The 26077-nt window shown below is 30.2% G+C and overlaps 2 protein-coding genes across 8 annotated transcripts; one reads left to right on the forward strand and one right to left on the reverse strand.

The window, feature by feature from the left end:
- Window positions 1-5061: 5061 nt before the first annotated feature.
- LOC114929601 (uncharacterized) lies at window positions 5062-8334 on the forward strand. The gene is made up of 4 exons (XM_085480963.1): window positions 5062-5320; window positions 6777-6938; window positions 7185-7292; window positions 8073-8334. The coding sequence occupies exons 2-4, from the start codon at window positions 6778-6780 to the stop codon at window positions 8281-8283; spliced, it is 480 nt and encodes a 159-aa protein (XP_085337089.1). The 5' UTR covers window positions 5062-5320; window position 6777; the 3' UTR covers window positions 8284-8334.
- A 9633-nt stretch (window positions 8335-17967) lies between these two features.
- Window positions 17968-24015, reverse strand: LOC114929581 (uncharacterized). Of its 7 annotated transcripts, XM_029301150.2 has the most exons (11): window positions 23839-24015; window positions 23524-23612; window positions 23235-23393; window positions 21904-22029; window positions 21451-21605; window positions 21235-21342; window positions 21107-21167; window positions 20738-21027; window positions 20533-20664; window positions 20238-20459; window positions 17968-19370 (listed from the first exon to the last, which is right to left on the reverse strand). In XM_029301150.2, exons 3-11 carry the CDS (start codon window positions 23357-23359, stop codon window positions 18295-18297), a joined length of 2295 nt encoding a protein of 764 aa, XP_029156983.1. In that variant the 5' UTR covers window positions 23360-23393; window positions 23524-23612; window positions 23839-24015; the 3' UTR covers window positions 17968-18294. The 7 variants fall into 7 exon arrangements, with proteins under 7 accessions (XP_029156983.1, XP_029156984.1, XP_029156987.1 ...); XM_029301151.2 differs by lacking the exon at window positions 23839-24015 and having other exon boundaries at window positions 23528-23688; XM_029301154.2 differs by lacking the exon at window positions 23839-24015 and having other exon boundaries at window positions 20533-20661; window positions 23524-23688.
- Between the last annotated feature and the right edge of the window lie 2062 nt (window positions 24016-26077).

A 26077-nucleotide genomic window follows, 5' to 3' on the forward strand; every position in this document is an offset into this window, starting at 1 on the left:
TAAGTGCCTACGGTAGAAATTTGTTGCTCCTAGAAATCTGCGAAGCTCCTGTATATTTAGTGGTCTCTTGAACTCTTGCAAGGCTTTAATTTTTCCAGGGAGCGATGCTGACCCTTCTTGAGAAATCTGCTATCCCAGGAATTCTACTTTTTCAGCCCTAAATACGCATTTGTCTACATTAATGCGCAACCCATGATCCTTGAGTCGGCTGAAGATTGTCTTGAGATGTTGTTTATGTTCCTTTAATGACGAAGAAGCGACTAGCAGATTATCTATATAAGCAAACACAAAATCAAGACCAATTAATACCTAATTTATGCAGCGTTGAAACGTTTGAGCTGCGTTTCTAAGATCGAATGGCATCACCAAAAACTCGAAGAGGCCGAAGGGCGTTGTGACGGTCGTTTTTGGAATGTCTTCGGTTGCGACTGACACTTGATGATATGCTCTGGTTAGATCTATTGTGGAGAAGATTGTTTTTCCATGGAGTATCACTGCAAAGTCCTGTATGTGAGCTATTGGGTATCTGTCTCTGCACGGACACCAATTTCCGTTCTTTTTTTTTACCATATGTAATGGACTAGCCCACTGACTCTTGGAAGGCCTGCAATATCCTTGTTCAATCATGAACTGGAATTATTCTTTTGCAGCCTTTAGCTTATCTGGAGGAAGACGTCTTGGCTTCTCGAATACAGGTGCGCCGAATGTCTCGATGTGATGTTTGACTAAATGTTTTGGTTCTGGTGTTGATGTGGACGGTTTGGTTATTTCGGCAAAATCGGTGAGTATACCTGCGATCGGTTCTATCAAAACTAGATATTCCTAGTATCGGAGCTCTTTCTATCTTGGCTTTAACTTTCAGTCCTGTCTCCGTGTCTATCAATTCTCTTGTGCAAAGATTGAGTGTAAGGTTGTGTTGGTAAAGTGCGTCGGCTCCTAGTATTGCGTATGGCACTTCAGCAATTAGACAGGCACAGCGGATTGGTCGACGCAGTCCAAAATCCAGCGTTATTATCTGTTCACCGTATGTCGTGATGTGAGATCCGTTTACCGCATAGAGTGTACCTTGCGCCTGTTGTAGAGTGTTCGCCGCTTTTGGTGGAACTACCGAGACATCTGCTCCTGTATCTATTAAGAAATGAAATCCGGAGTTTTTATCTTATCGACGAAAAGTCGGCAAGAAGGATGTATGCTGTTTGTGGTCGCCGATGCCAATGACAGCTGCTCTAGTTTTCCGCCTTCTAAGCTTCTAGCCTTTTTTCTCATTGACATGGTTCCTCACACTTCTTTGCCTTCTCCTTGAAACGACGATGGTAATAGCAAAACTTTGAGTTCGGTGAGGTATCTCTTGGTGTTGCCCTTGAGCGCGAACGTGAGCATGAACGTGCGCGGAAATGAGTTTTATCTAGGCGTGTCTGCATTTCGTTAAGCCTTTTTGTTATCTCGGCCAGCTGGCTAGCGATATCTTTCTGTGGTTGTTGTATCGCTATAATCTCCGGTTTAGTATCCTTTGGACGATGCTCCATAATTTTGTTTACTACTGCGGCTAATGCATCTACGTCTCCTGGGACTACCTGTAATGTCATGCGTACATCGTTAGGCAGGTATTCTAAAAAGTGTTTTTAAATCCTCGTTGTCGAATCTTCCAGAGCCAGCAAGGGATTTCATTTCCGCCAATAATCTTGTTGGTCTTTTATCCTGCAGTGTTAGTCCGGATAATAATTTTCTCAGTTTTTCTCCCTTAGACAGTAAATAATGTTCGATTAATAATGTTTTTAGTCCTTCATATCGATTCGCTATTGGCAATCCTGCGACTGCGCTGCTCATAATTTCGTAAACGTCGTCGTCCAAACTAGCTATAAGAGCGCTGAATTTGTTTAGCTCAATGTTCTTCGTGCTAGGAATTCACTTTCTGCGATATTGAACCATGCTCTGACGTTATTGCCCGGCCTGAACTTATGTAACTAGACTCTGGAATCCGTAAATCCTGGTACGGGTGGTGCGCGTACTTCACCTGGGGTGAGCTGTTTCATATATGGTGTATGTATACGGTGTATGTATACACCGTAGATGCATTAGACATATTCGTACGATACCTGGAACGGTGGTGGATTTTGCAAAGGGAATTGGACCGTCGTCGATATAGTCGGTGTTGTTGGTGTCATTTCCCTCGTCACTATCGTTCCCACCTGCTGTTCTTGTGGCTTCTCGTTCATTGTACGCTGCCTCCGGGTGTAGCAGATTTGCTTGACACGTTATCGTTTTTGATTGTGTGCTTTTTGTCCAGATCGTTTCTTGTATCTCTCCTTGGGGAATGTATTATCGGAGCCATCGTTCCTTTCCAATAAGCACAAGTACATCCTATGTACGTACAACGGATGTCCGGTCGGACATTGTGTATATCCATCGGATGTCCAGATTACCTGCAGCGGACGTATAAGGGACGTCCATAAGTCGTCCATTATTGGTCATTTATGGATTTTAAATGGATAAATTATGTATCTAACGGACGAATTTTGGATCTCATATAGACTAATTATGGATCTAATAGACAAATTTTGGAACTTTTATGAATAAATTTTAAATTTTTAATAAACATATTTTGGTTCTTTATTATACATGTATATCGTTGAAAATAACATTTAAAAAATTTATAAAGAAGAAATTTATAAGCAATAATAAATTTAACATGCAAAATTAATTCATTTTTATACTATTCATAAAATATTGCAGAATATTTCTTATTTTCGCATTTTATTTATCTGAATTTTTATTTGTCCAATTTTTTCAATTAATTTAATACCTAAATTTCTTGTGTTGAGATAGTATCAGAAAAGTTAAACTGATCAAAATAATTATAACATATTTAACTGTAATAGCCACTTTTTGCATGCGCTTTATAATTCTCTTAACTAAATTTAATAGCGAGATGGACAGCGAATCTTGCGTCGCATAGCGGCAAATGAAGGAACTATTACAAGATAATATTGCATAGTATATTTTGCAATGTCTCCAATGAAATATTAAATGTATAATATTTGCACAATGTTGCTTCAATATTTATAATGATACAATAAAACGAAATATTTATGCAATATTTTAGCAATATTTCGTGCTGTAAGAGAATTTGATGGACATCCTGTGGACGTCCAAATATTAGTCACTGATGGATGTCCGAAATCGGATGTACAATGGTCGTTCATTTCATGTCCATGGACGTAAATACGTAAAATGGATATAAAATGAACGTCCATAGGACGTCTTGTGCTATCTGGGTGTTGTACTCTCGCCGGATCGTAAGGTTCTCGTTTTGTCGTCGTTCATCCGTGTGTGTGTAGTAACCTAACCTAGCCTTTTTTGTCACTCTTTCTTCGGGGTCACCAGTTGTGGGTTACTGTGTATCTGGTTAGGCAGGAAAACTCAGGAACAGAAGCCAACTACGTGTTATTCACTTCTAACGTAGAATAAAAATAAATACTTTATTTCTTTACACTGTTCTTAGGAAAGTTATTTTATCTTAAAAACAGAAGGAATAATAATACATAGACTATATGTATATATTTCTATATTGGTAATCCGACAAAAAAATAATAATGGACTAGTTGTATCAATGATACCAACCCCTACACGGCCGCTGACACAGATTAATAGACAGATCGCCAAAGGTCTGGATGAAGGAGAGACCAGCATTTCTCACTGATTTCAGCGCCATATCGTAGTAGTGGTCAATGCAGGAACTATTAATACGTTCCCAAGATAAGAGCGTCTTATGCTCATGAACTCGTCCGACGGCATATACGAGATTTTATCTTTTCGTAGCGTTCGCGTATTTCGGAAAGGACAGAATTTTATGATGTATAATAAATAAATAAAATAAATAATAAATGAAATAAATAAATAAATAAAAAATTAATCTGACCTATTAGAGTTATTGAATCTTTTTTTAATAAATGTTTCATTATTATTATCATCTAAGTCTAAGTTGTTTAATTAATTTTTAGTTTTTTAATAATTAATTTAATTTATTCTAATCATTTTTATATGAAAAAAATAATATCACGTATACGTTTTATAATGAATTAATATATTTCGAGAGCCGAATTATATATTCTTAATAATATAAGTGTTTAAAAATTATATTTGCCTTTTAATTTCAATTATTTTAGCAAAGAGTTCCGAAATTTCTTACACACATAATAGGGATTTTGTTCATCCATATAATTCGCAATTAAGTATATATGTTAATTATTAATTTTAATAAAATAAAAATTAAAATTAAAGGTCAAATATAATTTTTGAACATAAATATATTAATTCATTATAAAACGTATACCCGTGATAGTATTTTTCTCGTACAAAAATAACTAGAATAAATTAAATTACTCATAAAAAAATGAAAAATTAATTAAATAATTTATATTTTATATGATAATAATAAAACATTTTATAAAAAAACAGATCAATAAATATAAGTATATATATATAACATGTACTTATATTTATTGAATCTGTTTTTTTATAAAATGTTTTATTATTATCATATAAAATATAAATTATTTAATTAATTTTTCATTTTTTTATGAGTAATTTAATTTATTCTAGTTATTTTTGTACGAGAAAAATACTATCACGGGTATACGTTTTATAATGAATTAATATATTTATGTTCAAAAATTATATTTGACCTTTAATTTTTATTTTTATTTTATTAAAATTAATAATTAACATATATACTTAATTGCAAATTATATGGATGAACAAAATCCCTATTATGTGTGTAAGAAATTTCGGAACTCTTTGCTAAAATAATTGAAATTAAAAGGCAAATATAATTTTTAAACACTTATATTATTAAGAATATATAATTCGGCTCTCGAAATATATTAATTCATTATAAAACGTATACGTGATATTATTTTTTTCATATAAAAATGATTAGAATAAATTAAATTAATTATTAAAAAACTAAAAATTAATTAAACAACTTAGACTTAGATGATAATAATAATGAAACATTTATTAAAAAAAGATTCAATAACTATAGTAGGTCAAGTTATAATTTTTTATTTATTTATTTATAACATTATGAGCTATTAAGCTCATCATCTCGTTTGCTCTATGTCTTGTTTTCATTCGGCAAGTCACAAACGATATATGATACTCGTATGTTCCTACTTGAACTCTCGAGAATGTGAAACAAACGAAACTCGTGTCCAATATATATATTATATAAAAGTGTATAGCACTCCGCTTGGCAGTTTATCCGAGGCTGTGAAACAGGAAAGATCGAGGCTAGCAGAAGTAGCAGATTAAAAGTTGAGTAAGTAGTAATTCATTAATATTATATACATATTCGTATTTACGCGCGCGCGCTTGCGTGTGCGAGCGTACGTGCGTGCGCGCGCGCGCGCGCGCGTGTGTGTGGGTGTGTGGGTGTGTGTGTGTGTGTGTGTGTGTGTGTGTGTGTGTGGGTGTGTGTGGGTGTGTGTGTGTGGGTGAAGAATATATATATATATATATCGTAACCAGATTACAAAATTCGTCGTTTTATAAAATGTCTAGATATTTTATTAAATGCGGCCACATTCTCAAATTATGATATATTGAAAATGAAATGTTTTTTAATCTGGCTAAGAATTTTAGTCTTTTTATAAAAAGGACTCGCTGCATTGTCAAACGCAACGATTGTTTGTACATTTATTTTAGATTCTGATGGCTAATTCACTTTAGTCATTTAATGAACGGCATAATTGATGTTATTTTTAGTATTTTTATAAAAATTTTAGTATTTTTATAAATTTTATAAATTATAGTGCTTTTTATTAACAGATTTATTACAATTGAGATTTTATGATAAGTAACATGAGTCTTTTGTTCATAAAAAATTAATAGGGATAAAACGCGTCGTTCATATTAAATGACTGAAGTGAACCAGCCAGAATTTAAAATGACGTACAAATCATTGAATTTGACAATGTTGCGATGAGTTTCTTTTTATATATAAAGACTAAAATTCTTAGCCAGATTATAAAATATTTCATTTTTAATCATAATTTAAGAATGTATGTGGCTGCACTTAATAAAATGGCTAAACGTTTTATAAAACGACGAATTTTGTAATCTGGCTACAACATTTATATATATATATATATATATATATATATATATATATATATAAATGTTGTAGCCAGATTACAAATCTCATATGTCCCATCAAACACAAAATAAAAGTAATATATATATATATATATACATATATATATAACATTAATACAATGTTCTACGTATATATAAGGCATGTTGCATTTGCACGTACATTGCAATTAAATTGTTGATTGAGTTATAATATATATTGATTATATATAATATACATATAATAGATATTGATGAAATATAATATATATTGATGTTATTCTTTGTATAATATTTCCTGAAATATATATTATATATTATATATTTCAGGAAATATTATACAAAAAATAACATCAATATATATTATATTTCATCAATATCTATTATATGTATATTATATATAATCAATATATATTATAACTCAATCAACAATTTAATTGCAATGTACGTGCAAATGCAACATGCCTTATATATACGTAGAACATTGTATTAATGTTATATATATATATATATATATATATATATATATATTACTTTTATTTTGTGTTTGCTGGGATATACATATATATATATATATATATATATATATATATATGAAACATAAAATATTTGCACAAACGTAATAATGTTTTTTTTTATTACAGAATGGATAAAAAAGAAGCAAAGAGAAAGTTAGAAGAATTAATAGAAAAAGAAGAAAAAATAAAAAAATGGAAGCAAGAGTTACAGAATATTATAAAAGATAGTGATGAAGCAGCAGATGTTGAAGCAGATGATGAAGCAGATGATGAAGCAGATGAAGAAAGGTACATATATTGTTCTATATATATGTTTAAATATACAATATTAAAATATTATATTTGTATATAATTACACGTACATGCGCGCACGCGCGCGCACACACACAATACACACACGCACGGACGCACGCATATATATATATATATATATATATGTATGTATGTATGTATGTATGTATGTATGTATATATATATATATATATATATATATATATATATATATATAATATTTTTGATATCTTTTATTATTAGAGAAGAGAGGCGAGAAAGAGACGACCAACAGCAGCAACATCAGCACGACGAAGACGATTCCCGTACGCGGCGTCGGGCTGGGATAAAACGTGTCGAACGTGATGCGAGGTATGTTTATTAAATTTTGAATTAAATTTCATATATATATATATCAGAGTTGGCAAAATATCAATTAAATTTTTTAAAATTGAACAAATGATATGAAGAGATTTAATTAAAATATTTTGAATTGACGATTAATTTTAGAAAGATTAATTAGAGATCGTTACAATGACGATTGATATAAGCTAGATTAATCGAAGATCGCTTAATTAACGATTATTTAATCAGCATCTCTGATATATATAAATATATACATACAGGGTGTCCGGTAACTAACGGACCAACGATCACAAATGCATTCTTTGGTCAATTTGGGAACGATTTTTCCTCAGCGAAAATGTCGAAAAAGGTCATTTAATTTTTACAACTTTCCAATATTTGTCATTATGTATCTTTATAATTAAGCCTCAAATTAAAATTTTATTATAGTAAACTCTACCTGAAATTAACTGAAGAATGTAATTATGTTAGACTTTTAACTCCAAAACGTTTAGTTTTAAAAAACCCATTTTTTTCAATCGCTTATAACTCGAAAATTATTGACTTCTCAACATTTTTGCGAAGGAAAAATCGTCTCCAAATTGGCCAGAGAATCCGCCCTTAATCATTGGTCCGTTAGTTACCGGACACCCTGTATATATTTTTTCAAGCTAGAATATAATACAGCATTTACGCATACATGCAGTATAATATATTGTCTCTCTAAATATTAATAAATAAATGAAATAAAGAGTTATATATATGTATAAAAAAATTAAATAAATAAAATCTCTCTATGCTTTATAGATATAAATGGTCTGCGCGTAGGAAGGAATATAGAGATGAAAGAAGCGAAGGAGATGGAGAGAGAAGAAATATGGAAAGCAGAGGAGGAAGAGGAATGAGAAGAGGAGGAAGAGGAATGAGACGAGGAGGAAGAGGAATGAGACGAGGAGGAAGAGGAATGAGACGAGGAGGAAGAGGAAGCCGAACAATTGTTTTTAATTACAATTTTTAATTTTTTTTATAAATAATAATATAAATAAATAAATATATAATAATATAAATAAATAAAGTTTAATTTTTTTTTATATCATAATATTGTAAAATTAAAAAAACTGATTATTTTAGTTATTTTATTTTATTATTTTATTGTACTTATTATTTTATTTTAATAGGTATTGTAAAATGTTAGTTTTACAAATATATAAAAATGTGATTTTTTAAATTAAACAATTTGTTTTATAAATACATAAAACAAATCGCTTATTTTCTAAAATCACATTTTTATATATTTATAAAAATTACATTTTACAATAAATATCAAAATATAATAATATTAAGTGCAATAAAATAAAAAGAAAAATAACTAAAATATAATAATGTGCCCAGATAGCCACAGTAATTATTATGACATCAAAATGCATTATTTTGTTGGCAAATGATGCATTTTGACATCAAAATGTCATAATAATTACTGTGGCTATCTGGGTGTGTGTGCGTGTGTGTCAATTGTTAGCTACTTATACAGCATTTCCAGGAGACGCCACGTGGAGGCCAATTGACACAATTCGGAATTTTTTAAAATATAAACATAATATTTGCTAATATATAAAATATATAAAATAGTAAAAAATTATGTTTAAATTTAAAAAAATTCCAAACTGTCTCCCTTATTCGATCCGCCATAAGGCCGCGAATTTTTACATATTTTTTACTCGTTCCGCATTAAATGCTGCGAGTAAATGTAAGAAAAGTGAGATCGTACCGCTCGAAGAGCCGCGATCGTTTTACTCGTTCCGCATTAAATGCCGCGAGTAAATGTAAGAGAAGTGAGATCGTACCGCTCGAAGAGCCGCGATCGTTTTACTCGTTCCGCATTAAATGCCGCGAGTAAATGTAAGAGAAGTGAGATCGTACCGCTCGAAGAGCCGCGATCGTTTTACTCGTTCCGCATTAAATGCCGCGAGTAAATGTAAAATAAGTCAGATCGTACCGCTCAAAGAGCCGCGATCGTTTTATACATGTAATATGGCAATTTTACATATGTTTTATGTTCTTTAGTTTTTGACATTTTGTCTTTATTTCTTTTGATCTTTTAGATGCTATATTTATTTCTTCTCTTCCTCCATTGTTATTTTTTTTTGTAATTGCATATATCTTGACTCTTAACATAAAGTCTAACATTTCAATTCTATGTGGATAACACTCGTTATTCTCGTTAAACCAATCTTCATTAGCATGTTGGACGTATTTTACACAAATCTCAAGTAGCTTTTTCTTCACATCTTTTAAGTACCAATACGTCTTGTAATATGAATTTATTGCTTCAAGTTGTAGAGTAATAATATTCAAAAATGAATCCGTTGGCCTTGATAGCCATTGTACTTCAGGATCATCTTCATCTTGATGTTCATATTCGCGTAGCTGAATATAGATTTCATTATCGTTTGATTTTTCCATCGGTGTTTTCAAATTTTTTTCACGGCAGCTGTCGCACTTTGTATTCTTGTAACCGTAGCGAGCAATATAACCAGCAAAATATGAAATTGCATTTACTTCATATGCCTCTGTTTCTAAATTTACATCTTCCTTGTTGGTCTTTATTATTTCTAAATTGTCAGAATAATTTTGTTCTGAATATTTTGTAATTTCTTCAAAGGCTGTCGCAATGAGATTATCAGCGTCGTCATCCATTTCAGTTAAATAAATACATTCTTCTTGTAATGGAATACTGTTATTTTCCATTTCATCATGAACTTTCGATGTACCATTCGTTAATGAAAACGTTTCTTGACAAGTTACATTTCCTCTATCGCTTCCATAAATATGTCCACTAGATAAAATGTGCCGCAACGTTAACCGTACCATTCTGGCAGTTGGATTACGGTTGAATCCTCCACGTCCTCTAATTTTTCCAAATGTATGTTCTACAGAATCTTGGTTGCATAGTGCAGTGGCAAGCTTGAAATCCAGATAGTGTTGTTTGATGGAATGATACATTGATAAAATTGCTTCCACAGTCGTAATCATTCCATCAAAGCACGGAGGTCTCGACATCTTGTTGGGGGAAGTACTCCACTTCGAACACCATGCAATAAAAGACTTTAATAATTCTTCAACCATTGAATTATCATCTGATAACGGACCCTTTACTCCTATCCAATTATTTAAATGATATACATTCATAGCATCTATTACTTTATTCATTTTGTAAACAAATTCTGCAGATGCTTTCCATGAAGAACTTTTTAACATATTGCTTTGGCCTGCTGTTGATATTGCTGCAGCAAATCTTGCACTTAACATTTGAAATGCTCTTTTCACATTCATGACTTCAAAATTGTTTGGGTAAAAGTGCGCGTAGGTAATGTGATTCAATAAATTTGAAGTATTTAATTTTCTGTCAATTTGCCATGTTGCAAATAAGTCATGAAAAGACATAATAATTTCGCCATTCACATAAATATATTTATGAGATCTTAACTGGCTAATCAACCGCTTGATAAGATGAGGCCAATCAAAAGAACCAAAATAAGTTTCATTATTTAATGAAAAAGACGGCTTATGTGGAGAAATTTGCCAAATATTAAAAGCTTTTCTATTTGCTCCACCTTGGTCACATGTGATTATCTGTACATTTGCTCCTACATCTTTTAATTTCTTTAAACATATCTCAGTGAGTTCAATAATCTCCTTATGTGTTGAACTTTTTCCAGTCAAAAAGTATGCTACTATTTGCCGCCAAGGATTTTCCGCATTAATACTATCAAGGCAAAATAGTAGAATATGTCCTGCTGGTTCATTGTGTCGTCCTAGGGGTCCGAGATCTATTAATCCCTCGATGAGATCATATTTTCGGCTGTATTCTTCAAATTTTTTTATTGACATCTCATCGAATTTTAAACAGCCAACTCTTTGAGAAGGTGGTAGTTTGGACAAATTTTCTTGAATTTTATTAAATATTTCTTCGCAAAATCCTGGTCGAATTTCTGTTTCAGATATCCAATTTCTAACAGAAGATTCCGATGGAAGATTTAGTCCAGCTTTTCTCATCCGTGAATATCCACTTGCTGAATAATAAAACATTGTTTTTGCTAAATCTTTTTCTTCTTTTGTGTATTCTTTTCGACCCTTATGTAGTTGAAGTTTTATCATAGTTCTCGCAACTGATTTTTGACATTTCTTTCCATCTAAAAATTCATCAACACTGTGTTTGCAAACGTTCTTGTTTTTCAGAATTGCAATATTACGTTTTTGCAACATAGCAGTTATATTTTTTTGTTTTCTCTTCTTCTGCATAAGAAGTTTTTTTAATCTCAAATTTTCTTTTTTTAATTTTTCAATTTCGGACAATTCATCTTCATTATATATTTTTTTAGGAGCAGACTTTTTTTGCGGTTTTTTTATTCGCTTTTTTATCGTGTTCGCTTTTACTTCTTTTTGCGAATAATTATCCAAAAATAGTGGAAGATTTTCATTATTAAACCACTCATCGTCTGCGAAGTCATCTCCGAAATTACAGAAAAGTTCTTTTCCGGAAGGATAACATCTTTTAGGGACCATTTTTATTGTGGCCACTTGATTTTTATTATGTTCTGCTTCTTTTACGTTTACTTCTAAATCGGCATGCGTTTCAACTTCCATTCGAATGCAGTCTTCATTTTCTGAATTAACATTTTGTAGTATATTTTCATTTGTTCTGCTTTCTTCTGTAATCTCTTCAGTTATATCTCCGACAAGCTCTGGAATCTCAATATCCTTTGAAGCCCATGGTAAGGGGTTTTTTCTAATATATAATTTCGTTTCGCTTATAAAATCTTCTTTATTAAAGTGGGCTGCACATAATCCCGCCTTTTGTATTGATGCCGGGGACCACTTATGTAACTTTTCATTACCTGTTTAAATAATTCTACAGTTTATATAATGCGTAATTAAATTTGTTCGATGAATTGATTCGTGATCGAGCTTTTCATCCAATACGCTTGTAAGTAATATCTTTTTATACTTGATATTAAAAAGAAATTTTATGTTTGTTATAAGACCTAAAGAAAGACACATGTTCAATCAGTGCCGTTAGCGCAGCGGCAGAGCACAAGAATAGTAATTTAGGGATCCTAGGTTCAAGACTGAGCTGTCATGATTTTTTTTTAATTAAAAAAAAATTTAATTATTTTATATGTCATGTAATATGTATTATTTGTTACGTAGAAATAAATATTCGGTATATATTTATTGTTAGATACGCATATATTTCCTCATATATTTAAAATACATAAAATAATTGTAATATAAAGATCATATTTTTGCAGAGAAATATTTTGAAAAATATTTTTACTTTTTAAAAATATAATAAATAATTAAAAAATAAAATAAATAAAGAAGTAAGACATAAAAATGTTTTTGTTTATTTTTTAATTACATTGCACCGGTTGATACAAATAATGAAAACATAAAAAATTTTTTTCTAAAAATATTTTATTTATGTTACGATTATTGTATGTATTTTAAATATATGAGGAGATTATGCGTATATATTTAACAATAAATATATGTTGAATATTTATTTCTACGTAACAAATAATGCATATAACATGATATACAAAATAATAAAAATTTTTTTAACTTAAAAAACAAAAATAATTATGACAGCTCAAATTTTGAATCTAGGGGATCTCTAAATTATTATTTTTGTGCTATCCCGCTGTGCTAGTAGCACTGATCAAACATGCATCTTTCTTTAAGTCTTATAACAAACATAAAAATTTCTCTAAATTACAAGAATAAAAAAATATTACAAGGCGCATTAGACGAGAGAGAGAAAATTTCGAACACAGATCAACTTAATTTTAATACAAATTTATCAAAAAGAGATCGGTGAAGAGTCAACCACGACCTCTCCTTGATAATATACTTAAAAAAATTGTAATGAAATTTCATTAAATAAAGTTACTTGAAATTTTTAAGACACTCGTTTTTTTATATTTCACAAAATTAATTTTTTTTCGTTGTCGTCAAATATTTTATATATTTTCAAGAATTTTATTAATTGAAGATCAATAATCGACAAGATAAGACTTCTAATTTCAGGTCAGCAAAAGCCAATAAAACATAAAAAAAGAAGAGAAAAATTTTGTATTTTTACTTACCACAGTTTCTTATCCAAATGTCAAATCTTTCATCAGTCTTCCGTGGAAAACGAAACAATTTACAGTTATCTGATTTAATATTATTACAGTCTTTGTATACACATCTGTCGAATATCGTCATTTTCTTCACATTATTGTTATCCATTTTGATCCACGAAAAATACCTGCAAAAATCGAAAACAAATCGCCGGCCGCGAACCGACAAAGCACACTATCTCCGCGAATTTCTATACGAATCTCGTGATTTTATCGAAACTACAATTTCGTTAAAACTGTAGATTCGTAAAATCGGATCACTACACACACACACGTCACAATATTTTTCAATAATAACGAAAAAATCGTAAGAATTGAAAATCACAAACGAAAGCACAATGGGAATTCGTTCTGTGACACGGTCGCGACGTGGTCATTCGAGAACGTCAGAAGCTTGTGAGCTTACAGCGATGAATAAAAACAATTGCGTATCTATTTCATTGCGTTTATCTGTTTAAACGCGCGCTTTAATTTTTCCAACGTTTTCGCCTCTTTATATTTTAAAGGTCTTCTCTTCTAAAAATCTTGTTTTAAAGATCCTCTCCGCGAGCAAAATTGGAAAACATAAATTATTTAAAAACAAATTATTTCATATTTTTACTTTATTATTTGTAAATCCTCGGTAATTTCAAAATTTTTCTATTTGAAAATTATTAATTTTCTATTGCCAATTAATTTTATCACAGACTTTACTCTTATTCCCATTGCACTTTTGTTTGCGGTTTTCAGTATACGATTTTTTATCGTTACTGAAAATTATTATTGTGAATTATACTTGTGCAGTGATTTGAAGAATTTACAATTTCGTTGAAATTGTTGATTCTTCAAAAAAATTACGAGATTCGCGGAAATTGCATGCTTTCTTGGCATTTTCCGTTCGCGGCAGGCGGTTTATTTTTGATTGTTGCAAGTGTTTTTTTTTTTATTAAAATAGATAATAATGTGAAATAAATCACGATATTTGACAGATGTGCATATATATAGAAATTGTAATAATAATAATATCATATCATAAAATTGTAAATTGTTTCAATTTTTTATAGACTGCGATAAAAGATTTTACATTTGGATAAGAAACTGCGGTAAGTAAAAATATAAAATTCTTGAAAACATGTACCAAAAATATTTGATAACGTAAAAAAGTGAACTTTGTGAAAAATAAGGAACTTAAAAATTGCATTAAGAAATAAATGGGCTATATGTGAGCCGTGCGCGGATGTAAGGTGTGTTATATCGAAATTTAATTAATAGAATTGAGAATTAATCCCAATTTTAAGTCTTACAAATGTCTAAGCTAATTTTTTGTACCTCGTATACATTTTTGAAAATTATATCGAAAAATTAAATTTCAATATGCGTCTTACATCTCACATTTCGCATACGGCTCACATATAGCCCATTTATCTCTTATACTTTATTTTAACCCTTATAGAAATTTATCACTAGTAACGCCAATTTATCACTTATTTCGAGTATTTCGTAATTAATCACTTTTATTTCGAATACTTAAATTACTGTATATTATAGTATTTTAAATACTCGAAATAAGTGATTAATTGGCGTAGTAATAAATTTCTACAAGAGAATAAGGAGCCTTTAAATTCTTAATGTAAAAAATTTCAAGTAATTTTCTTTAATAAAATTTAATTAAAAATTTTTTAACACTGTGTTATATCACACATTTAAAATCGTAATTATTTCAATAAAAAAAATTTATGTGTAAAAAATATATTTTTAACATTTAATAAATTTTATATATATATGCATATGTTAAATTCTCTCTCTCTCTCTCTCTCTCTCTCTCTCTCACACACACACACACACACACACACACACACACACACACACACACACACACAACGGGAGCCAAATCTCTCAAATTGGTCTCATGATCAATTAGTCTGGATTCGCACCAGGGGCAAAGTCTGTTGGTAATGTCGAACGAATTTAGCCTGGACTCGCACCAGGGGCAAAGTCTTGTGACGAAATTTAGCACGGACTCGCACCAGGGGCAAAGTCTTGTGACGAAATTTAGCACGGACTCGAACCAGGGGCAAAGTGTGTCGGTAAGGGGCAAAGTCTATCGCACGAAGGTGGCGGTCTCTTCTTTAGGCAGGCCTTTGGCGATCTGTCTATTAATCTGTGCCGCTGAATCCCGGTGGCCGCTCTCAGGTTTCTCTCTCTGGTAGTAATGATTTTTTTGAAATTGATCTTTTTTGAACTTTGACCCTAAATAACTTATCTGAACGTATCAACCTCTGGTTTGCGTCAAAAATTTTCTTTTTTATGCTCTTTCGAACGATATAATATATATGGTTTTAAAATTGTTTATTGTTGGAGTCCCCCTGGAGCACTCTCTTGAGGAAACACTCTCAACCCCTTTAAAAAGGTAGCCCTCGCAATAATCAAATACGTATTTCAAGATTTTTAAAAATTTTCAGCCGTTTCCAAAATATAGGGGGTGGAGACTAATTTTATGGACACCCTCTATATGCACACAAATTATGTCTATAATATTATTTTTTATTTATATAGAATGTATGCAAATTATTAGACTCAAATATTAATTTTATTATTTGTGGAAAAGAGTAATCATAATATACATACACATACAGAATACTTAATATTATATTTTAATATTTAGTAAACAAATCTTTAATTCTCCATAATTTAAAAATTTTGATTGTTAAAACACATAGAAATAAAAACTAATAACAATTAAATATTCATAACAATTTTTATAACTAATAACAATTAAAACAACGCGCGTCTCTGATGTTCTAATGTATATACATTTAAAATTTAGGGATATTTTACGTTTTTAGTAAAGAAATAGAAATAATTATTTTCTTCAAAAATTCTTAATATTAAAATTTTTTAATTTAACCTTAACTACACTGTGTTATATTTTTATTTTCGAAAAATGTTTTTTCGTATTTATATTAAAAAAGTTTTTCTTTATTTTATATTTTTTATATTTTTAATTTATTTTTATTTTTTGACATTTATACATTATTTCTTCATAGTTATTAAACAGTTTTTAAATAAAAACAATTAAATATTTAAAGCAAATTTGTGTTTTTTAATCTTTTTTATTTCTCTATTTCACTGTTTCATTTTTTTTATATTTACAATTCGTTTCATTGTAAAAAAAAATCAAAATAAACTTTAAAACAATATTTAAATATTTCTCAGACGTAGAAAAGATTTAGAAATTTATTAAGACATTTTTAGATGATTTATAATTCGCAATCAAATTCGAGAATAGATAGAATTCTGTTTATAATTGTATGTATCACATGTTTTAATGTATACATATGTTTTTCTGATATACAATGTATTTGAATGGTTTGTACAAACTTTGGGAATAAGTTCCAGGGATCTAAATGAGCAAAAATGTTCTATGAAGATGGGATCGGAAACACTTATTGCTTCCGAAATTACAACAGTTCAAAGTTTTCTTGCAATGGTCGGAGAAATTATATCAAATCGCGCATAGGAATTACAAACTGCTTATTTATTTATATTTATTTCTTCAGTTTTGCAACGGACAGTATACATACTGAATGGAGAATCTATTGAAAAATATCTGATGTCAGCATCAAGCACAAGTTTCTTTGGAATCTAATATCTTTGGAGACTAGTTTGAACATTTTCTAGCAAGTGTACTGTCTTGTTATGTCAATGACAAAACCAAAAAAGTAAATGAATACAATTTGTAATTATTATGCAATTTGACATGATAATTTCTCCATTGCAGAAAACTTCGAACCATTGTAACTCAAAAAGCAATTATTTCTGACTCCATGTTTATGGGACATTTTCTACTTGTTTAGATCCCTGGAATTTATTCCTAAAGTTTGTACAGATCATTCAGATACACCCTGAATATTTTGATTTACATATAAAGTTTACATATTAAAATATTTCCTGTCATTACACGAAACAAACATTACAAATACAAATCTGTCTTGAGTTTTTACTAATTATAAAGTATCTAGAGACCTTTATAATATAAAATTGCATGAAAATCCAAAATATATATATTCTATATTATACAAAATATAACTATCAATTATTTATATTAAAACAAAATAATTTTGCTAAAATAATTTTTGGCATATTCTAACTTTTTTCTCAAAATATTGATATAATTTGGTAAGATAATTGTTTGTAAAATATGGTAAAATATTTTCAAAATCATTTCTTTTACAAAATAATTACCCATATAATTTGTTGTGTGTGTGAAATAGCATTTTCCTTTCAAATATTACAATTGAAATATTGCTGTCATGAAGTGAAATATTGCTCAATAACTTTCTCTAATTTTTTTTGTGACGTCTATTTTCTAATTCTAATATTTTTCTTTATTATTATTAATTTTCTTTAAATTTTTAATTTTTAGAGAGATGAAAAATTGTTTTCCTTTTAAAAATTGTCCTTTGTTTACTAAATAAATAATAATTTTTTAAAGCTTTAGTTTGCATGAACAATATTTTAAATATAATAATACACAATTTCACATTAGAAGAGTTTATTTTGACTTATTAGTAACTTTTTAAATAGTGGCTCAATTTACTCATTTCAAGAATGCATCAAATTAAAATAATTTTGCTTTTTATTCGTAAACTTATTCTCACTGTCTGTCTTTTTCAGTCTTATTCTCATTATTTTATTGCTATCGATGTAACTTGATGCATTTATACATTAGGGGTCATTAAATCGCAAGATACGAAGTTAAATTTAGTTTTCTTTTTCAGTTCCAGCAAAGTTTGAAATGTGTAGAGGAAAAATATTAAATAATTCGATAACAATACACTTCATCGCTGAACAAAATCAGAATGCTACACCTGAATGTACTGTCCATCATCGGTATCTCCCCTGTTGTTGATTTGTTCCAAGGAAAGATTCAGATCTACGTTTTTGTAATTGACACTCGTCTTCTTATCCTTTATTTTCTCATAACCGTCTGCGTTTGTGTCCAACATATTATTCACCTGTTCATAGGGTGGTTCCTTATTTTGAACGACACTCATATACCTCACACTCTCGTAATTTGGATCACCGTGACTCACAGACTCATAATTCGGGTCTGTATCACTGTCACTAGGTTGACAGACAGACGCATAATTCGGTTCAACCGTATCATGTGGCATGCTTTCGTAATTTGGTTCCGAATCTGTGTCCTGATCTAACTCAACTCGCCGTCGCAAACGCACCTTTTCATATCCAGGATCTTCACTACTGGCATTGCTTATTTGTCTGTGCTTAAATGAAGCCGAGTATACATCCGTGCTATTTTTCGAAGTGTTCTGAAAATCAATATCTCGCGAACATTGTGAACGCAACATGTTGTAGCTTGAATCAGAATGTGTGTCACCTCTTACGATAGAGTTTCTCTTACTACTGTTAGAATTAACGGTCTCGTATTCATGATCAATCTTTGAGTGAACTGCGTCTGTGTCGACTTTAGGTAATCTCAAAGTGTTATTGTCATTGTCAACATGAAAGTTGCTCTTGTTATTGCTTGTAACAGAATAATAAGTGAGGTCAGGTTCCTTTTTCTGTATTTCCACAGATTCATGACTGCACCATGATGCCCGGCTAACTTCAAGACTCAATTTTCTATAACTATTTGCTTCAGAATGTAGAAGGTTATTAGAATTCGAATGAGTATCGTTTTGCTGCTCTTCTACTTCCTTTCTTTTCTTCATCACTTTTGCGTACATATCTTCAAGCGATTTACCCATTGATAATGAAGATCTCGATCTGTCATCGCCTTTATTTTTTTTATCAACAATCGCGTATCCCTCCGCAGTTGTTTCAGGCGGTGGTGGTAGAGGAGAATTTGCTTGACGTTTTTCGGGTTTAGGAGATCCAGGATTAATAATTATGGAACTATTGGCACTCGACGATGATGCTAAAAATGAGAAAATTAATTGCTCAATAATAGAAAAATAACTATGACTGACAATAGTACCAACTGCATAATATTAGAATATTATATCTATTGACTGTGGCATTAACTTAAGACTTCTAGCTCCTTACCAACCATGTTGGAATTGTGTTGTTATAAACAAGAAAATAAAATGTTAAAAATTCTTAGATGCCATTTCAAAATATAAAGATATTTCAATGAAAGAGCATTTTAGATTAGCTCTAGCACATTCTTAAAATATTTCAAAAACTATTTCTTTTCCTTTATAATCAATTGAGCTGTAAAATGACTGTAATATGAAACCCAATCCATCTGGTTTTTGTACACGCGCAGTAATTTCGCATAATTAAGTCTGATATCACAATCATTTTACATTGTTGATTGACTGTCAAGGGAAAAGAATAGCTTTTGAGGTATTTTAAAAATGTACTAAAGTCTTCTGAAATAATGTTTCATCAAAATATTTTTTCATTTACAAATAACATCTAAGAATTTTCAGTGTGTGCTTTCTCGCCTCTGACGTTGCAATCCAACATGGCGGCGGCAAGGACCCACCTTAATGTCAATCTATTAAATTAATCTCTAACAGTGCTGAAGATGACCTAAAGAAACGTATGCCTTTTTTTTAATTTTATGCCTGAGTGTAAATTTCAAGTTTTAATTTACATTATTTGAATAAATTATATATACGTTTTAGTTATTGCACTGACTTTTACTACTTTTTTCCTCTAGTTAATTATTTATTATAAGAAACTTATAATTTATTACTCTTAAAACTAACTATATTTTATTATTTGATAACTGATATTTGATACTAATAATTATTATATTATGAGCAACATTTACTACCTTGTCTGGAATGAGCATGTGCAACATAACGTAAACTATCAACACTTGGCGGTTGTGGCGCAGGATATGTCTCTTCTGTGCGCAAAAGGGGCTGAGAAAACGTCGTTTGCTCATTTTGTGCATGTCTTTGAACCTCTGACATCATCGGTTGAATTTGCGCATATGTCTCACTGCCACTAGTATATACTTTATCTTGTTCATCTATCGCTGCATACATTTCATCTATGGAATAGTCAGATTGTGAGCATTTTATACAGTTATTATGATACATCACAACTATATAAAGTATATTTACCAGAATCATCAGAAACAGTGGTATAATGAGAATCGATAATTGGTCGAGTAGATTGATTTGGTCTATAAGTTGCTTTAGTTTGTGCAATTATATTGGCTAATGGTTCCCTCACGCTTATGCTTGTATATCCTTCTACAAAAAAATTTTAATCAGAAATTGTTATATAAAAATTAGAAGATTATAAAGAAAGAAATTAGCAATTTACTTGAATCCTGGGAGTCTCCACTGAAGTGCTGTTGCACACTATTATGTTGGGATTGTGATGAGTGCGGCAGTAATATTAAGAGGGGCGGCGTCATATAAGGTAAGTCTTGATTAGCCTGTATACTACCAGAGATAGCGTTAGCAGCTTGAATATCGGAGTGCAATTCAGAATTAAGAAGCGAATTGTGTGAGGACGATCGGCGAGTTCGTGGCGGCGCAATCGGATTTCCGCCCAATTGACTCGTGGATGTTGACGAATTTTCATTATTCGTAACTTGATTAACGTTATTTCTGTGGAATAAAAAATAGAAAATAGCAAAAATGTACTTTTTGTAAAAAATAAAGTACAGGTATGGTAAATGAATAGTACCTATTTACTTGATTAACCTCAGTCTTCTGGAAATTTTGAAGTTGTGCATAAGGGTGTTCAACTAAAATAAATATTGGAATATTATTGCAAATACAAGAAAAAATTTATAACAATAATAATTTGCTTACTATTATCAGAGAGAGATGTAAATCTTGCATATTGATGAGACGCATCTTGTATCAAAGAATTTTGCTGATTTATTTCTTGTGTCTCTCTTTCAGATATCTGTTCTTGTACTGAAATATAAAAGTTCAAAAAATAAATAATAAAGATTAAAACTTTGTTTTAATTTTTGTAACACTAATTTCTTATTTTTCTCTCTTTACTATTATGAAGACAATTACCTGCATCCTGGACAGTAGCATATAATTCTGAATGATCTCGCATAGTCTCAGTAATTTCATAAATACCTGGTGATATAGAACTCACTACATCTTCATGTTCTTTGCTTTTATCTTTTGGAATATCTGGAAGACTTCTGTTGGCACCTGTTGTAGTTCTACATAAATAAAATATTTTATTTAATAAAAATAAAAATACATGCACACATAAAATATATTTCTATGAAATATTAAATCTTAGAAATATTTCTTAGAATATTATAAAAATTCGTTGTATATTTTCAAGACAGTACAGTATTAATAAAAAAACAATTAATGTAAAAAATTATTAATTTGTCTATGTACAATAAAAATTTAGAAAATTACAAAATAAAATTAAATAAAATTAAAAATGTATTTGCTAGAAGGCTAACATGCCTCGAAGCATTTATACCTAGTAATTTGTTAGATAAAAACCTTTTTGCACCATCAATGATATCTTGAGTAACAACTTGAGATACATTCAATGTTGGAATTCTGTTAAAACCATCTGTTTCAGAATTATTTAGTGTTACCATTCCAGCAAGTCCCAAAAACTCATTCCTATCATAATATAATTGTGTAACAAATGTCAAATTCTGAATCAGTTGTATTATATATATATATATTGTGTGCGTGTGTGTGTGTGTATATGTGTGTGTGTGTGTGTGTGTGTGTGTGTGTGTGTGTGTGTGTGTGTGTGTGTGTGTGTGTGTGTGTGTGTGTGTACATGGTATATAAGTATATATTTATATACAGGTACTACATATATATATATATATATCATATATATGTATATATACACACACACATAAATATATACATAAATATATACATATATATACATATATATATATATATATATATATATGATTTAAAATGATTAGCTCCCTTCTTGGCTAATAAGCTGATTGAATAAATTATCTATCCATTTAAAATGATATATATATATATATGTAAATATATTTAAAGCATTTTTATCTGTCGTGCTCAGTTTTCAAAATATTTGGCATGTATGAGTGGTCTCCGACACCTTGTATATGACTCAAATATAAAAAAAATGATTTAAAATGATTAAAAATGATTAACATATAGCATAATAAAAACAATCTGAAGATGTAAGAGAAATAATATATAAATTATAATTAATATATATATATATATATATATATATATTAATTATAATTTATATATTATCTCTTACATTTTCATGTTTTTTATTATGCTATATGTTAATCATTTTAAATGGATAGATAATTTATTCAATCAGCTTATTAGCCAAGAAGGGAGCTAATCATTTTAAATCATTTTTTTTATATTTGAGTCATATACAGGGTGTCGGAGTCCACTCATACATACCAAATATTTTGAAAACTGAGCATGACAGATAAAAATGTTTTAAACAAAAGTTTAACATATATATATATATATATATATATAATATATATATATATATATATATATATATTATATATATATAAATTATCTAGTATAAAAACAATGTAAAAATCATCATTTATAAATGTAGATAATTTAATGTATATATATTATGTGTTAAAAAATACTATTAATCAAAAATATCTCATTGTGTTCCATTGTATTTGTTGATAATAATGATAAAATATAATTAATAAATTATTTATAAACTATTGTAGAGGTATTAAATTTATCACAATAAGTAAATTTAATACATTTTTTAATTTAAAAATATATAAGTCCATTTAATATCAATTAAAGTCAAATTAATGATAAATCTCTGGTATACTCACTTGTTTTCATTCCGTCGACAGCTACAAATACAGGCAGCAATGAGGCCAAGAAATGACAACAGGGCGCCGACCGAAACAACCCAATAACACCAAGCATCATTCTCCTCGAAAAAAGAGTGTATCATGTTATAGGCTTTCCGTTAACTATGCACTTATATTCTGAAATAGCCAAAATCAAAAAAGCTGTCAGTCCATTGCGCATGAGATAACCTCAACGCGACGTGGAACACACCCAAAAGCGCTGTTAATATCCACATCATCTACTGTATCGGTTTTTGATTTCATTTACCTACAATGACGTTTGTCGCTCGCATGACCGATGTGAGCCTGTATCTTTGAGCTGCACTTTGAATCTTGTGAAACTTTTCTTCTTTAAATCTTATAAGAAAGTAATATATATATATATGTGTGTGTGTGTGTGTGTGTGTGTGTGTGTGTGTGTGTGTGTGTGTGTGTGTGTGTGTGTGTGTGTGTGTGTGTGTGTGTGTGTGTGTGTGTGTGTGTGTGTGTGTGTGTGTGTGTGTGTGTGTGTGTGTGTGTGTGTGTGTGTGTGTGTGTGTGTGTGTGTGTGAGAAGAGATCCACAAACGAATTAAGCCTATTACTCGTTATTTAGGATGCAATTCGACACTCATTATATGATTTTATTATTGCATATATCTCGTTGCATATATCAGTTCTTTTTTAATGAATTACAATGGTCAAGTTGAATTCATCTTATTGTCCGTTTTATTTTTATCTTTTTCCAACTTTTTCATCCCCCTATAAAATATATATAGAAGAAATAGCACTAATAGAATCTACCACAAATAATTCCTATATACCAGCGTATCTTTTCCCCTAGGATGGTGTCTTTTCCCCTAGGCTGCGTTCAGAATGAACACTTGAAAGTGTGACGTCCTGCCATTGGTCGAAACCCTAATTTTTTTGCGCTAACATCATTTCTTGCGAGAAACTATATAATCAACTTTTTTACGAATGATCTAACTTAGAATTAGACGTTTTTATCATTTGTCACGTCCGGGTGACCTTCTTTCCTCCTCTATTACTCTAGGTTTGGGAAGAAAGGGTTAGCTCTCTATTTATTTAGGCCCTAAATTTATATTTTTGTTAAATAATAATTGAATATTAAGTTAATATTCAGTTATTATTTAACAAAAATATAAATTATGTAATAATAATGACGATTTGGCGGAAGGTACAATCTTAACATGTTTAGCGACGCTTCTGAGATATAGCGTTGCCCGGAGTGACGACGACTCAGCCACCTATGTGAACTTAGCACCCGACTTTTTCAAAATTAATTTTTTAATACAGAAATCGATAGCATTTCGTTTGTAGTTGTTTGTAGTAACATAAATTTCGTTTGTAGTTAATTTAATTAATAAAAAAAAAATTTTTTAAATAACTCGCACCCAACATTAAGATATCGCAAATCCGCTTGCGCAGTCTTCTTCAGAATCGTTTGTAGTTGTTTGTAGTGATTTTCGATTCGTTTGTAGTCGAACGGGTCATTTGTTATAAACAATTGTTTATACCAGTAATAGCTAACTTTGTCAATTTTTGAGATATCGCGAATCCGCTTGCGCAGTCTTCCTCAGAATCGTTTGTAGTTGTTTGTAGTGATTTTCGATTCGTTTGTAGTCGAACGGGTCATTTGTTATAAACAATTGTTTATACCAGTAATAGCTAACTTTGTCAATTTTTGAGATATCGCGGATCTGCTTGCGCAGTCTTCTTCAGAATCGTTTGTAGTTGTTTGTAGTGATTTTCGATTCGTTTGTAGTCGAACGGGTCATTTGTTATAGACAATTGTTTATACCAGTAATAGCTAACTTTGTCAATTTTTGAGATATCGCGAATCTGCTTGCGCAGTCTTCTTCAGAATCGTTTGTAGTTGTTTGTAGTGATTTTCGATTCGTTTGTAGTCGAACGGGTCATTTGTTATAGACAATTGTTTATACCAGTAATAGCTAACTTTGTCAATTTTTGAGATATCGCGAATCCGCTTGCGCAGTCTTCCTCAGAATCGTTTGTAGTTGTTTGTTGTGATTTTCGATTCGTTTGTAGTCGAACGGGTCATTTGTTATAGACAATTGTTTATACCAGTAATAGCTAACTTTGTCAATTTTTGAGATATCGCGAATCTGCTTGCGCAGTCTTCTTCAGAATCGTTTGTAGTTGTTTGTAGTGATTTTCGATTCGTTTGTAGTCAAACGGGTCATTTGTTATAAACAATTGTTTATACCAGTAATAGCTAACTTTGTCAATTTTTGAGATATCGCGAATCCGCTTGCGCAGTCTTCTTCAGAATCGTTTGTAGTTGTTTGTAGTGATTTTCGATTCGTTTGTAGTCGAACGGGTCATTTGTTATAAACAATTGTTTATACCAGTAATAGCTAACTTTGTCAATTTTTGAGATATCGCGAATCCGCTTGCGCAGTCTTCTTCAGAATCGTTTGTAGTTGTTTGTAGTGATTTTCGATTCGTTTGTAGTTGAACGGTTCAAAAATTACAACATATTTACAATAAACAAATAACGCAATTTAAAAATATTTTTTGTTGTTTTCGTATTTATTAATTTTTTTTTGTAGTTTTTATTATATTTTTGTCACTTTATTTTTTTATATTTAAATATATTTTATAGCTTATGTAGATATAGTTTTATATATTTATTATAACTTATTTTATTATTAGTATAGATTAATCTTTATTCTAACAATAAGTTACCATATATAATTTTTATATTTTAAATATCATTAGTTATTATATATTAAGTATATAGGCGTATAGTTTATTATTATAATAAACTTATTATTATGCAGACATTTAATAAAAAATAGG

This window comes from Nylanderia fulva, unplaced genomic scaffold, assembly GCF_048542155.1.
Source record: "Nylanderia fulva isolate GAGA-0341 unplaced genomic scaffold, ASM4854215v1 Scaffold162, whole genome shotgun sequence".
Lineage (NCBI taxonomy): Eukaryota > Metazoa > Arthropoda > Insecta > Hymenoptera > Formicidae > Nylanderia > Nylanderia fulva.

What these genes read in the sequence shown, in the direction of transcription:
- LOC114929601 (XM_085480963.1), top strand. Translation starts at nt 6,778, where the DNA reads ATGGATAAAAAAGAAGCAAAGAGAAAGTTAGAAGAATTAATAGAAAAA. An exon ending in GATGAAGCAGATGAAGAAAG is followed by an intron (nt 6,939 to 7,184) that starts GTACATATATTG and finishes TTTTATTATTAG; the next exon opens with AGAAGAGAGGCGAGAAAGAG. An exon ending in CGTGTCGAACGTGATGCGAG is followed by an intron (nt 7,293 to 8,072) that starts GTATGTTTATTA and finishes TATGCTTTATAG; the next exon opens with ATATAAATGGTCTGCGCGTA.
- LOC114929581 (XM_029301150.2), bottom strand. Translation starts at nt 23,359, where the DNA reads ATGATACACTCTTTTTTCGAGGAGAATGATGCTTGGTGTTATTGGGTT. An exon ending in TGTCGACGGAATGAAAACAA is followed by an intron (nt 22,030 to 23,234) that starts GTGAGTATACCA and finishes ATATTATGATAG; the next exon opens with GAATGAGTTTTTGGGACTTG. An exon ending in GAGGTTAATCAAGTAAATAG is followed by an intron (nt 21,028 to 21,106) that starts GTACTATTCATT and finishes TTTATTCCACAG; the next exon opens with AAATAACGTTAATCAAGTTA.